This window comes from Engystomops pustulosus, chromosome 6 (assembly GCF_040894005.1).
Source record: "Engystomops pustulosus chromosome 6, aEngPut4.maternal, whole genome shotgun sequence".
Taxonomy (NCBI): Eukaryota; Metazoa; Chordata; class Amphibia; order Anura; family Leptodactylidae; genus Engystomops; species Engystomops pustulosus.
This window is the reverse complement of record NC_092416.1, coordinates 49,093,364-49,109,279: the sequence shown is the minus strand read 5'-3', so window position 1 is coordinate 49,109,279 and position 15,916 is coordinate 49,093,364. Positions and strand designations below refer to the sequence as shown.

At 41.3% G+C, this 15,916-nt stretch overlaps 1 protein-coding gene across 2 annotated transcripts in view; it reads left to right on the top strand.

Moving 5' to 3' along the window:
• The first annotated feature begins 3,366 nt into the window (after positions 1 to 3,366).
• PRKCZ (protein kinase C zeta) overlaps positions 3,367 to 15,916 on the top strand; it is a 125,150-nt gene continuing 112,600 nt past the window's right edge. Inside the window, exons 1-2 of one of the 2 annotated variants that reach the window (XM_072155980.1) lie at positions 3,367 to 3,752; positions 7,378 to 7,542. In XM_072155980.1, coding sequence (XP_072012081.1) covers positions 7,472 to 7,542 — 71 coding nt within the window. In that variant the 5' untranslated portion in view covers positions 3,367 to 3,752; positions 7,378 to 7,471. The remainder of the gene's footprint in view (positions 3,753 to 7,377; positions 7,543 to 15,916) is intronic. The other variant, XM_072155979.1, reaches the window with a different exon arrangement.

Genomic DNA, 15,916 nt, shown 5'->3' with positions numbered 1-15,916 from the left:
TTCTGATGCACTGCTGCAAAAACATACAAGAAATATATTAAAATTTCAGTGGGACCATGAGCGGGGTAATATATCTAATGTTAGCCAAAGTTCCTTCCTACTTGTAACCACAAATATCTAACAAAAATTCTTATACAATGTATTCACATGGCACACTAATTGTAAACAAGCAGAATGAGATGACCCATCAATAGCCGCACTGAATCTATCATAACATAGGGTTCAGGATGTCAAGCTGTGTAATGGGGTACACTGCCTCACAGGTAAGATCAAAGCATGAGTAAGATGAATGCATGAAATTCAGCACATTGTTGGTGCATCCGCATGAAATTCAGTGTCGTGGACTTTGGAGAGACCACACGGTTTTGACATCGCACACATCGTGAACATGAAGCACCACCATCGGAACTCCTTCGCCAGACAGCAGATTCAATGCATGGCCACTATGGCCTCGGCAGTCATGTGGCTTTTGTGGAGAAGCCGTTGCTGATATGTCATCAATAGCAGATTGGTGGGAGACCAACACTGATCCGCTGAGAACTGAGTGAGAAGAGTGCGCTCCTTTCTTTGAGTAGTGTGGAAACAAGTCACTCAGCTCCCATTCAAGTGAAATACAGTTACCTACAGAATGGAGCTCTTCTTCCATCTTTGTTCTCTGTGTTTTTAGCATATCAGCAGAGTATAAAAACCCAAGAATTCTGTCGGTAACAGATTAATAAATCTGCCCCAATGAAATTACCTTGAATGAATTGTACACTATTACGGTACCTGTGTTGATCTAATAAAGGCTGAATGTCATCTTGAAACATGTCACATTGTTCAAACATTGTTGTCTTGTTGTAAAATATAAAAACAATAAAAAATTAAGTAAAAAAAAAAGAATATACATGTCAATCCCATTTAAACTAACAAGCAAAAAGGTAAGCAGAATAATGACACAAAGCATACGGCAATAAAATATAGTTTCTGGTTTGGCCCCCACTGTCCCCAAACTCAACTCATTGAGAAGTTTTGGGTAAAGTTGAAGAGAAAACAGTATTTGTACCCAACTGAATAGACCAGTATACACCAACAGTAGGAGCGCTTAGAAGATACTTAGGAGGAGATTTTGGTTTAAACACACTTGAATCCAATCGATAGCATGCCATAATGGATTCAGGAAATGTTGAAATCCAAAGATTGTTTTAGAAAATACTCAAAACAATGTAAAACAGTAACAAGCAAGCATATGCTACATAGTAGGAAGTCAAATTTATGTAAGAGATAGCCAAGATAATTGTCTATGAAATTTTTCTCACGTTCAAAGCTGCAGTGGGTGGTGTGATGGAGCCTGAAAGTCAAAAGTGCAAAATGTTGTTACCTTTAACTCGTTATTGTATTCACCATAATAATTTGGCTTGGTCACCATTCGTAGCATTCTCAATTCCTCAGTAAGTTAAGCCGTTACTGAGCCAAAGAAAGTGATATTGTTGTGCAACATCCCATCCCCCACCGGGGCCTAGCCTTTTCTAGTGCGGTTTTGGGCACGCCGTGGTCACAGTGCTTGGTATGGGGACCGGAGGGCTGACCTACAGCCTTGCAGGTCTCCAGTAGGTCTTTATTGAACAGCAGGCAACGGCCCAAAACGGGTAACAGCAGATTCTTTATGCTAGGATGCTCATAGATAGTTGGTGCATGCAGCCTGATAGTAGATGCGGGTTGGGCTGGTTCAGGTGGAACTGAGTCCAAGTTGTGGAAGCTGCAGTTCTGGGCTTAGTCTCCAGACTTACCCTGTGTGCTAGGCAGTAGGCATGAGGCACTAATAGTTCCTGGGATTGATGGATGTGGCAGCACCGAAGGTGTGCTGCTCACATTCTCCTTACTGAGGCCAACAGACTGAACCTTGAGACCAGGTGCTCTCACCCAGCAGGGGTTTTTATACTCCCCCTGGTCAGGTGGTAGCACCTCTCCAATCACATTCCAGCTGACATCACAGACAGGTCATTGGATAATTATATACACCAGTTAACTGTTGCCCTTCCAGGCAGTATCTACAGCTACAATTACACAATGCCCAGGTTCTAGAACCTTCCTAGAGGGTTTGCGACTCCCCCTAACAGCTCATAACCTGGAGAGGGCGCTATTCTCCACTACCAGTCTGCCTATGCATTGGCAGGGGTGTTGCAGTTGTCTTGAAGCATCTAACAGAGAAAGAATTTAAAAAAATGTATACAATAAATAAGTGTATTATTGTCTGTGTACTGAGTTGTTAAATATACATTACTTTTAAAGGGAATACCCTAAATATTGCGGACCACCATTTATAGTGCCATTTATGATCTTAAAGGAAATCTGCCATAAAAAACATAATTATGCTAATGAGACTGGGGGCTCTGGTGGGTGTATCCAGAGCCCCTCAGTGTCGCAAATACACAGGCTGTTACAATAAATAAAAGATGTCTCACCCTTCCCCTATTCTCCCTCTCCTCCCTCTGCCTGTGTAATCTAACTGCAGAGGGGAGGGGAGACCTGCTCCGCTCATTGTAACAACCAGTGAAAAGACATCAATAAGAAGTGTAACAAAAAGTACAATTTGTCCAGTAGAAAACAAGCCCTAAAATGTCAATGTAAACAGAAAAATAAAAAAAAAAGTTATGGCTATTGTAGTGTAGCAATGTTTTGCATGGATAACTCTGCGTTTGGGAGTTTCTCCCCAAATGCAAGCCGTGAACGCAACCTAAAGGGTTAAATAAATAATTGATAATCTAGTCTGGTGTATATCTGGCGTAGAATCGGAATTTCTGTGAATTCCCACTTGGATTAACCCCATAATACAGTGCACAAATTTATAACACATGGACTAAAAAGCGGTGATCTGGTTTAGGAACCTCCTGCTGGAACTGTATATTATAGATAGGATTGTACTGGATTATTACTAGAGCTTCCCCTATGCCCAAATTTGGCCATAGGGAAGGTTCCTATAGCTGTAGCAGCACAGGTGTGATCCATGGCCTCTGCACAGGTGAGTGAATGACCTATGAGAGTATCTATGGAATGTGACTAAATTCCTCCGTAATTCCAGGAAGTTGTTCCCCTGGAGTGTGTGTCAGTGCGGTGATGTCACGTAACCTCTCCACATTCCAGCACTGACAGCTCCCTCTAGTCTCTCACATCCTCAGCCGCCCCTTCCCTCCTGATTGGCTGCAGGTGTAATCCGCTCAGCTCCTATTGGTCAGACCTTTTAATTCCCGGGCCAGGTAATCGACTCTCTTATCACATTGGCTACTTGTCTTTGGTCGGTGCCGTTGATTGGCCAGACTAGCCCCTCTTGTGTTATCTGATTGGTCAACTCGGTCACCAAAGTTTGTCCTATTGGCTTAGGCTACAGCTACAGTTATTCCGCCATATTCCGGGAGTCCGGTGTTCTCCGGACGGGGTGTTATTGGCCGGTGTCCGGCAGAGTTGTGTCGGTGTGGCTGCGCCGGGGAGGACAGTAGTTTGGAGACGCTTGTAACTTATTGGAATTTGTGTAACTTTGCCCTGACGCAGCAGGTGTCGCACTTGCACGCAGTTACTGGTTGTAACCTGTAGGGGGCGGTAACCTGGATGGAAGAAGTTTAGTCAGAGCTGAATTACATGACCCCGACCTCTGGGAGCTCTGCACCGCGTCTCCTCTGTTCCTCAGTCATGGTCGGTGCTCGGTCCCGCCTTCCCCCGGGTGTGAGGGCTCCGGCAACCGCTGCGGGGGGCAGCTGAGAGGAGACACCGCTCAGGTAACTTCATCCCATCATCTCTTATTCATAGTCCTGTCAGCTCCTGCACTAATCCTCCAGTATCTATCTATCTATCTATCTATCTATCTATCTATCTATCTATCTATCTATCTATCTATCTTCTTATCTACAGTATCTCTCTATCTATTTCTCTCTATCTATTCTATCTATATATCGATTCTCTCTTTATCTATCTAGATCGTTCTCTTGTATGTATCTATCTCTTCTATATGTCATCTATCTATCTATCTATCTATCTATCTATCTATCTCCTATTTGAATCTATATAACTATTCTCTCTTTATCTAGATCGTTCTCTTGTATCTATCTCTTCTGTATGTCTTTCCTTCCTATCTGTGTATGTCTCTACTATCCATATATTGCATTTATTACCCTCTATCTAGCTCTTTCTCGTGTATCTATATATGTCTCTTATCTCTCCTTCCTATTAGTCCTGTTTCTTCTATCCAAATATTTCTTTCTATTCTGTCTATCTATATCTTTTTCTATCCTATATATCTCTTCTACCTATCTATATCTTTCTCTTCTATCTATCTATTTATTTATCTGCAGTACCTGCAGTAAACCTGAGCCGCCACTATATGATGCATGGCGCTGTCTGGTTCCACCCTTATCCTGGGTGTCAGGGTTCCATCAATACATCACTGGTTCCAAAATGATCACATATGATGAAATGTAAGCCCCATAAGACCGGTAAGATCAGCTGATGGTGTATACAGTATTTCATTAGGGATATAACATCTTCCCCAAGGAAAAGTCCTCAGCTGTTTCTATGACTCTTTTATAGACCTGTAGAGATGTAAACATGTGCATCTTCCTATATAGATATTTCTTTCTGTCTTTCTACTACCAACCATCTTGTCCTGACAACAATTGTCTCAAGTTGGTTGAGTGGCCCAGGGGTAGGACCCTCGCTGATTTCAAAAAGATATCTAAAGCAAAGTGTCTGAAATGGGGAAAACCCTGAGATGTAGAGACTTCCCTGACTGACAGCTCCTTATGGATCTCACATTCATCTCTGCATGATGTATCTAGAACATACTGGAAACTTTCTAACACTGCATTCCCTTGCTTTTTAAATTTTTTTGTTATGTGCTAACAATCCCATGAGGCCATCTCAGCCTGCTGGGAGGACAGTGTGATTAGCCAACTAAAATGTCTATTATAAAGTCATGGAGGCTGACTAGAGAGCGGGATTAGTGTCTATGATGATCAGAGTTTCAGATAGAAATAGCTGGTGTTAAAATTGCCTCAATATTTTGGAACAGATCCCTTTTATAACCAGTGTCCGAGCCTGGCCTTGGCCTCTTGGGAACTTTGCAATATACACTAGTTGTGTACCATTAACCAATACCATTAGTTTATCAGTTCTGTTTCTATAGGATGGGGTCCTAATGGTTGTAAAATATGAATAAATAGTGTATCTCTAGCGCCATTCCTCTGAAAGTAGATACCGGAGAGGCCAGGTATAAATGAAAGATTGTGCTTTGTAGGGGCTTTTAACAGAGTAATAAACATTGTTTCATTGGGTTGTGGCCACTATGATAGGTCGAGATAGTTAGTTGCCATTTAAATTGTATTTCAAGCGCATCATAGGTGGCCGGGTGTTCTTCCTGCCAGTGCTTTGTCCCGGATCTACTTTAGATTTTAAGCGTTCCCATATCTTATAGTATTAATGTAATTTTGTTTGTCCGTACTCTTGTGGTGGTGTTGGTACATTGCATGTTAATAAATGTATAAATCGGGTTAATCCTTGGCTTGTTTTGTATAAGCAGCCGTGTCACGGTTTTAGCTGCGTAGTGTACAACCAGCACTTTGTTGCCACAAGCCACTGTAATTACATTGAAACAATTAGGTTTATTTACAAGGAAATGCTCCTGACACCCAAGGTTTTTCCCCCTTTGTTTTTCTTTCCTTATGACTTGTTTTTAAAGTGTATAACCTTCATTTGAACAATTTGTCAAGATGTGTGTGTATATATATATATATATATATATCACACTCCGATCCGGAATTACTGCGGATGAAATATATTCCTTCTAAAAATATAGATACATAAAATCCAATCTTTGTTGTTCCTTTCAAACACTTTTCTCAAGTCTAGTGCGAGGCTGTGGTTTATAAATTGCCCATAGCAACTAATTTTAAGTCTTACTTGTTATAAATGATAAAAATGGTTTGGCTACAATTACCCAAGTTTTCCAGGATAAATGCAATACCCTAATGGGGTCTCCCATATTGTGCTTACCCTGGTAAACTTTCCCCTTCTGTCTGTACAAGCTGTACAGCAGCGGTTTTCTGGACTTCCTTGTGGCACTTCTGGCAGGTCAGGGGGGCTGAGCGCTAACGAAAGTTCAGCCATATTGATGGAAACTAAACTTCCCCAACCCAAGGCTCGGCACACTGGGCCTGCCTGACCAACCCGTGCCCTGAATGAGAGTAGGGAAGGAAGTCAGTGCCAGGTGCATGTGTGGCGGACGCTTATCTCCTCTTCAGGACTGGTCACTCCATATCCAAAATCCTCGGCACCCCTACATGTGTCATTGGGTGAAGAGGAGGCTTTTATTTCTGAGGTTATTGTTTTCAAAGTTTTGGTAAAACTTTCATTACGTTTTTTTTTTTTGAATAGATGATATAAGGGCGATTCCTGCACATAGGTTGTTAAACGAATGAATGGACCTTTGGGGGGAAGTGTTTTTTTTTTTTTTTTTATAGTTCTGTAGTCTCCTAGCACAGTAAACTTTGAGATGTGTGAACTTCACAGTATGTTACAGTAGAGATGCAAACCTTTCCTCACCACGTTCTTAAATTTGGGCTCATTATTCTGGGAAAATCTCTAGTGCTAAACAATAATGCCAGAAATGTGAACGGAGGGTGAATTTTGTAAACCCATTACAACAAAAGTAACTGTATGAGTCTATATTACACTAAATGATAATCTAAGGCGCTCATTCACTAAAAGGGGTATCTCACGACATTGGTGAGTATTCCAAGATTTATAGGGTATGAGCTCTAAAAAACCAACAGTGATTGCCAGAGCAGGGGCCCCTTGCCAAATGTTCCAAAGGAGTGCAATGTTTGGAGAAAGTCCTATAAAAAATTTGCAATTACAGTTCCATTCAGATGTTCCTAGTAGCAGCCAGCTAGGGGTAACATTCTGGCTCCATTCTGGCAGTCGTTGGGGTGGATCTCAATGTTTGAAGTCCCAGAGGGTTAGCAGTTATCGCATATCCTACAAAGGATCAGGCATGTTAAATGTATTATTAGGAGAGAAATGTCTATGTTATTGGGAAACGGTCTGAACTGATAACAAGTAAATGTAGAATGGATTTTTCGCTGCTGAAGGTAACTTCTTGCATGTGTGTATATGTACTGTTTATGTATCTGTAATCGCTCTGCTTTCCATACATTAAATCAGAGTATTGAGCTTGAGACTTCACTGAATTTCCATGAGATTGTATGTAATCTGTAATGGGCAGGTTCCTCAGAAGATAAATATAGCTTGAGAAAAACCCTTCCGTCTTGATAAGTGTTGCTGTACCCTGTCATTGTCATAGAACGTAGTGGAATGCAAATAGTGATTCATTGTTTGTTCCCTGCGCAGGAGCCCGGTCTGGTCGGATCACTACTTCTGCGACTCTTCAGGTTCTGCACCTCCCGTGTCACCAGATTTTACAAAGCTGGAGTTTTTTAATATAATGCCAAGCAGAATGGGGTCGAAAATGGATTTATCCAAGGACTTCATTAAAATGAAAGCGCACTACAATGGGTGAGTATGAAGGGGACAAATGTATCCTCTGTGTTACCCAGTCTTATAAGTTTTATGGAAATGGGACTTTATTACCCATAGGGAGAAAATGTATGTCCAGGAAATGCTGGCGGTACAGTTACTAAATGGATAGTTTATAAAAATGTCTTCATTGATTGTTTTCTTCTTTCTATTTTCTCTATGTTTACTTCCAGAAATATAAGCTGCAGGTTTATAAAAAAAAAAATTAACTGTAGTTTGCTTGGCATTTATTTATTTTTACCCATTGATTTGTATACTGACTATAGGGACTTCTTCAATGATCTGTAGCGATAGGTCATCTATGTCTGATGGGTGGCCATTAGCAGACACCACGCCACGTATTCTGTAGTGACCACACTTGGCACTAAACCTAGCTCTGTGCCATGCACTTGAATGTAATAGGGCTGATGAAGGCTGTACAAAATGCATTACACTGTCCCCCCCCCCATCCCCCCCCCCTTCTCTCCATACTTGTGTATGTTGTGAAACACACTGTTACAGGTATGGTCCAGCAGCTGCCACTTTACATTTCAACATCAAAGGATCATTAAATGGGTTTTCTGGGACTGCGCTTTTCTTTTCTACTGGCCCACGGGATCTACATATAACTTAAAGAGAGAACTTAAAAGTGCCTCTCTCCATTTCTCCTACACCCATCATCTCCATTATCACATCACTGAATCTAGGCCTGATGTAGAAGCAGCGTAGCCATCAGTACTGCAAGCTTGAGGATGTACATACGTCCCCCATAGGCAGGTATGGTGTCTGGACTGTGTGGTCCTAGCTGTAAAAAAGATAGAGCATGCTCTATCTTCGGCCATATCGACGGCCAAGCGGCTACTGTTTTTTATGGAGAAGGATGGGGGTGAACAGCGTTTATCTTCCCCCACCCGCTGATGTATGCCCGGCTAAGGCTGGACGAGGATATAGCCATATGCATGAGGCCTTAGGCTGCATTCAAACGAATGTATGAAATGGCCATATATATGGGTAGCATACAGTCCCGTTATTTTCAATGGGCAGTACGGCCATCCTGTTACATGGTCATATTGCCCGCTGTATCGTACCTGAGCCCTATGAAAATATAGAGCATTTCCCATAGATGTCTATGGAAACATATAAAATATGGGTTGCATATGGTTGTGCACCATATGCTGCTGTATATACGTGCAGAACCAGTGGGAGGTGCGTTCTGTCAGCCATCCATCATTTGCCAGCCCACCGTATCTTATATGGATGTAGTGACATACGTGCACATATATAAGTGCAGCTCAATGATTGGACCGCCTCATGACTCCTCAACATAGAAGGATAAATTATAAACTTTTGTTTTTTTTCTACAAATCTATAAATCATTCTGCTCTGCTCTTCCTGCTCTATAACTTTCTGCTTGCAGATAGGAAACTGTACATGGTCCTCAGCCCCTACTGTTCTAGAACATACTATCTGCAGGTTAGAACGCTGGGTACAATGTGCTCAGCTCCCCTTGCATTATAACATGCTGCCTGCCAAATACCCTGCATTTTCAATAAGAATGTCGGAGTTATTTGGCTACAAATGTTGTTTTGTACAATAGTGCTGCATGCGTTTTTTAGTTATGAGAGTTATTTTAGTTCCGCCAATTAATCTTATTTTCAGTGACAATCCTGACCCCAGAAAGGTTTGTTGCTGTTCCTGAAAGAAAGCACAAATATTTATTTTGTATACAATCCCCTTTAATTTATAAACTGTTTTTCTCTTTCCCTTTTATTGGGGTTTATTGTGACCACAAAATAAAATCTATTATGGCCAAGTCTTTAATTATGCTAAAATTATTTCCCAAATTCCTCCGTAATAATAATATTAATAATGTGAGTTTTCTTTGCCTCCCGAGTATATTATCTGACCTGTGCATTTTCCTCCTGTGACCCTTTCTAGATTGTGTAACGTCTATTTGAGGTAACATTACTTTAATAGCATAGCTAAGATATTTATAATAGTTGGCAGAACACACCTGAGTGATCTTACAGACCTGATACAGTCCAGAATGTGCTGCTTCCACCTGAACGATAAAGAACATATTATGTGTCCGCTTCCTACAGCACAATCTCAGGCTGGGTGTGTATAGGTGCAGCGCCGTGTGTAGTACACAGTCTTTTATAAACAATACTCCTATATAAAGTATTGCAGTCTGACTCGTTTGACGTTCTTGTTAGCAGATCAGTAATAGGCTCCTAAAGTACATGGTGGCCGTATTTAACAGACCAGACTCTGCTCCATGGAAGGGACCCCAAGCATTATAGTCCTAAATGAATCAAGGAGTTGTTATAACATTTATTTTGATGCGGTTGTCCTTGGGAAGGGGCATTTTTATAGTTATGCTCCTTGGAGCCCAATCTCATTTGCTGTATAAGCTGTTATGACACCAAGGAGGATACAGATCAGTCAAGACGGACCTCTCCCTGGATTGTTGGTACACCCATGTTTCATTGCAGGAAAGGTCAAAGGTAGGGGATTAGTAACATTCCCTCAATTGGAATATTTATGATCCCTGTAACGTCAGAGGACATAGGAGTCAATAATCGGCTTATTTTCACTGTTTCTTATAGTTTTCAGCCCTCATATTGGCAGTGTTTATGCACACGGCACCTACATCTTCAGTGACCTGCTAAGTGTAAATCCCACATTGCTTACTGCAGTGACCACCCACCACCTCTTTGTTTTTTGATGTGTGTCTAACAATCTAAAAATAAGTATAATCTATAAAATAGATTGTTACAAAATACAAGCCCATCAGGGGAGTAACTAGAAAAGAAGGGGCCCCATAGCAGATTCCTGAATGGGGCTCCCCTTCCCACTTTAAAATATGCATATTACACATATACAGACTTACAGCATATATACATCACATATATGTTATATACATATTATGCTGTACAATGTGTATGGTGCACAGCCTCCATTCTTAAGTGTTAGCTTGGAAGACGGGGCCCCCTGACACTGTGGGCCCCATAGCGGCTGCTACCACTGTAGTTACGCCCCTGAAGCCCATGTTGGCCCAAGGAGACCACAGCCGGGTGTATGAGCCCCGATGAATACATAGGCCTGTGTTATAGCTGTGGAAAGGTAAGCTAGCATACGTACAAAGACAAAGGATAACCCCTTTCGTGGTGGAGCCATAAAAATTCACTGTCGGGCTAAGTTCTTCTGCTTCTGTCTAGCTATGTGTCCTGGGGACAGGCCGTATAAATCAGTTTTGTATCAATATAAGGGTAAGGCTTGGTATAGTGACAAGATTGCAGCTGACTAAGACAAGAAGCATTTTGTCTCTATTAATGCATGTATGTAGTGTATACAATGAATGCATAGCAGTCATACACAAGATGTGGGAAGCTTATACATTCCTCAGCGGATTAGAAGTAGAGCCAGAATAACGGAAATGATGGAGGACGGGTGCAGCTTGTCTGACCAGAATGTGTCAGAATACAGTCCCCCTTCTTGTAATACACTGACAACCCAGTAATTCCACAATCCTGCCATTCCAGGCTTCAAGCTGACGCCTGATATCAACCATTTCAGACGCGTCAATTTGAAGCTTTAAAGATAAGAGGCTGCTGGGCACTTTTGGGGAAACAAGATTTAAGATTCTGTGTTTCCTCAGCTATATCAGAGAGGTCCAGTAGCAGGTTCTGATCAGTTCTTCGCTTTATCGTGTTGAGCAAACACTGGTATGCATTAAAAGACAATGGGGCAGATTTATCAAGCTGTCTGAAAGTCAGAATATTTCTAGTTGTCTAGTTGGCGTATAGATATCTATATGCATACTACAATGCATATTTATCTATGTTCATTTTCCTTATCCTAATTCATCATCGGCTCGGCAAGCGGGCAACACGCTGGAATTGCCACAACCTGGCATAAATATTAGATTTTGGGGCAAGCTGTAGTAATTTTGCCTGGCCAGGGTATCCCCACCCTACTGTATCTGCTCTTAAAGGGATAAAAGTTTTATTGGATAATGATAGAAGCAAATCTATAAAAGGGAAAACTTTTTTGTTTTTGTATTTTCATTGTGTTTAGCTCTAGAAGCTGCTACAAATACAACATACGTCCAGCCTTGTGTGGTTCCATCAATGCAATTGAAAGGAAATTTACCATAAACATTAAGCCTGATAAATCAGGGACACTTACTCATAGATCCGGGCACTATGACTGTGGTCATTTTCTTATATTTGTTATACATGGCCACCTTCCTTCTAAAAGCAAGCGTTATGTTAATGAGCCAGAACAGCTCTGGAGGGCATGACCAGAGCCCCTTCAAGCTTGACAGCCCGTTACATTGTGCAGTAGCATCTCCTCCTCTGTGAGATTACATCAGACCGAGAAAGGGGGGGAAGTGCTGAGAGAGCAGAGAGGGGGGGGGGATGGTGTAAAATCCTCTGAAGATACAGCATGGAGGTGTTCTGGTAGCGATTCTGGCTACTATTTCATTGTGGATTTCAAATTTTGCAATTCATTGGAGGAAAGCAGCTTGGGGCACCATTGGCAGGGGTTGTCTACTGCAAAAAATACCAACTTGCGTTTTTTAAAATTTGCAATAGACGTCTCTGTCTCCAACTAAGAGCTGACATGTCCACCTTAATGGACAGGCTAGGAGTGAATACCCTAGGACAGTCATGGCGAACCTTTTAGAGACTGAGTGCCCAAACTACAACCGAAATCCACTTATTTACCGTGAAGTGCCAACATGCCATTTTAAGCAGTAACGTATTGCCACCTGTTCTTCCACATCTTTCAATAGTATCGCCCCTCTGAGGCCAACAATACAGTTGAAATAAGGAGAGCAAGTTCAGACTCTTGTTGTAGCTTCTCTCCAAGGTTTCTCTGTAAAGGAAAAATGGTTGGTCCTGCAGGAAGACGTCCAAATATATTGCAGTTCTGTCATCACCTTCTCACTTTTCCTGCAGTTCCTAACAGCCAATGAAGTGTTGCTTTAAAATAGCGCTGAGAGCAGCATCTCTTAAGTTGCCTGGGACTTGGTGGATTTGGTCCTGTTTGGTGAACTCTGTCCTGGGGTGATGGTCTGAGTGCCCACGGAAATGGCTACGAGTGCCACCTCTGGCACCCGTGCCATAGGTTCGCCACCACTGCCCTAGGATATGTTCTTGGCTTCCTTGCTATTATTGGGTGCTGTATCATCTTAAATTTTACATTTATAATACATCACTACTGAGATTTTACTTTAGGTAAATGGGAATTTGTGGTAATGGGTGGGTGATCTTGTGGTGCACCTACCTGCACACCACACACTCTGTGGTCTATGAAAGATCCACTCCCCTGCCGGGGCCACTGTGTGGTTTCTAGGGTTGGCTGACTCAGAGTATCTGCTTTATAAGTATGTAAAGTCGAGGTGCTGTCACACCCAGTGACTACTCTCTAGTGATGTCACATTATACATGCCGTGCTGGATTCTTTACTGCACTTATCTTGCAGGTGACAAATGCTCTCAAGTCATTGGTTTCTGAATTCTTGTGTATTGTCACCATATGTCGTGGCACGTGTGATCATTTTATAAGCCTATAACTTATAATTGATACCCAGGCTGCTAGGGCTATTATTTACACCATTTATTTGAACCATTTCAGTAATGCGGTTGAGGCTGATTATTCATTTCTTAAAGGGGACCTGGATTGAGAATTTAGGACCATAAGCTGTCACCACCCTGTTATACAAGTGAGCGACAGGGTGACACTGGTGTCCTATATTGTGATAGATTCGGCAATATGCAAGAAGAAAAGCTTTAATAGTTGCAGTCAGATGACATAAGGAGTCAAGAGACGGAGGAAAGTCAATGTCCTACATATCCCCTCCTTACTCTACTTATGATGTACCTATAGTGTAGGACATCAATTAAAGCAGGATGGGACAACCAGCATGACTCTTCTTTGCCCCCCCCCCCATGACTCCTTACAGGTTATTTCTAATAGTGTTTCATATATTTTGTATGGTTTCCTTAAATATAGACAATATTAAGATCTTAGTGCTTTCCTGAATAACAAGTTTGTGGTCTAAACACTCATGACATCTTCTCTTTAACCTGATAATATATTACATTAATAAATAATTTTCTTCTTGACTTATTGCTGTATTATATTATTAAAGAGAACCTGTCACGATGGATGTCAATAGCCAGTGCTATGCTGATTGTAAAAATGTCTTTGTTAGCATTATAAATACTGTCACTACTTAATAAAACTTTATTTCACATTACCTGCTTTCCAGCAGAATGTGGAGAGTCTAGGCTAGGGAAGGGAGAGCGGGGTTAGGGCGTCCAACATTTTTCCTCTCCTCCACACTCCTATAGCTCCTTCCGCTCCTTACCTTTTTTTTCATTTGCATTGAGCAGCACCCCTGGCAACCCCCTACCCCGACACTGTAGGCCCCATAGCAGCTTCTATGGCTGCTACCCCTGTAGTTACGCCTTACTCTTTTGGTCCCACAGCTAAAGTTCAGGTCTGCTCATGTCTTTTCATTTGGCATTGTTCATTGCATTGGGTTGCTTATGGCCATTGTTGGTGGTCATATGACTCCTTTCCATCCGCACCCAAATGACTACCACAGTGCCAGGCATTATGTAAAATATTGAACAGTTTTAACCCCCTTGTGCCACAGTTTAGGTAAGTTTAAAGAGAATATCTCATAGTGTGATCATTTCAGGAAGGATTACCTTTTCTTATGTTCTATAATTTTTTAACTTAAGCTTCTTCTTTCTAGAGGATTCACTATCTATTCTCTTTAATTATACATAAGTGACTCTTGTTGATCTGTAGATTGAAATGTCACCACCAGACATCAGTGCAGCGATGCCCCCGGTGGTGGTTTATTATGCTGACAGTTAAAATCTCTATCTACGTAAAGGCTTATACCCAAAGCTTGGGAGTCTGAAAATATGAGCCCGACATCAAAGTCCTTCATAATTGGATAGGTTACATTAAATATCCCTTAAAGAGAACCTGTCATGTAAACTAACCCACCCAAAATAAAGACTTCATTAAAAACTTTGATTAAAAAGCTTTGTCGTTTTTCCCAAATGGTTCCTTTTCCATGGCTGCAATGTTACAAAATCACTCTGTAAACTTGTAAGCAAATCGCCTGATGTGAGTCATTCGCAAAAATTGAGTCCTGCATATTAAAATATACTTCTGTTGCCCCGCCTCCTTGTTCCTGATTGACAGATGTAAGTGCTATGATCTCATGCTGTATGGAACATTGGGAGAGAGCTCTGTTTCATTATTGGGCAAGTTTTTAATTTTTCCGTGCTGTATGACAGCTAATTTTCTGCGTAACAAATTGTACTTATTGATGGTGATTATTATTCCATGCCATGTACTGGGAAGCGGGCAAAAAAATTCCAAATGCTGTGAAATCGGTTAAAAACGCATTTGCGCTATTTTCTTGTAGGCCCTGTTTTTACTTTTTCACTGTGCGCTCCAAATTACACCTCTGCATTTATTCTTTGGTTCGCTACGATCACAGAGATATTAAATATATACAGGTCTTTTTGTGTTTTAACCCCTCACTGACCTGTGACATATTAGCATGTCACATGTTGGCTGCGGGTGTATGGAGAGGGCTCTGGGGCACAGCCCTCTCCATTGAAGTTGGGTGTTTGCTGCATATTGCAGCAAACACCCACTGATAACACCCGCGTGTTAACCCTTCGATCGTCGCTGGCAAAGTTGTCGGCTTGGCTTAGATTGTCGATATGTTACCAAATAGTCTGATTCTATCCGATCTATTACAATGTGCAAAATCACCATATACTGCCTTACTGTAGTATTGCAGGGAATGCTTGGATCATTTGGACAACCTAGGTTTAACGTACCCTAGGGAGTCTGTAAAAATAGTAAAAAAAAAATTCTTAAAATTCTAATCGCCCCCCTTTTCCTAAAACTGATATGAATAAACAGTAAAAATCATAAACATGTTGGGTATCTATCAAAATATAATGGCGGTTATTGCCGCCTTTAACTCCGTTATGGATAATGGCACCCAAAGTTAAAAATACTACTTTTTCGCAACATATAAAAAATTTAATAAACAGTAATCAAAAGGCTGTACAGTCCTCAAAATGGTAGCATTGAAAACATCATCTCATCTCGCAAAAAATTACACCACACACAGCTCCGTACACTGAAAGTAAGTATGAAAAAGTTGTTGGTGCCAGAAGGTGGCAAGTTTTTTTTTTTTTTTTTTTTGTACAGAGGTTTTAATTTTTGTAAATGTATGATAATATTATAAAACCTATAAAAACTTTGTATCCCCGTGATCGTACTGACCCAAAAGATACAGGACACATGTCATTTGGGGTATA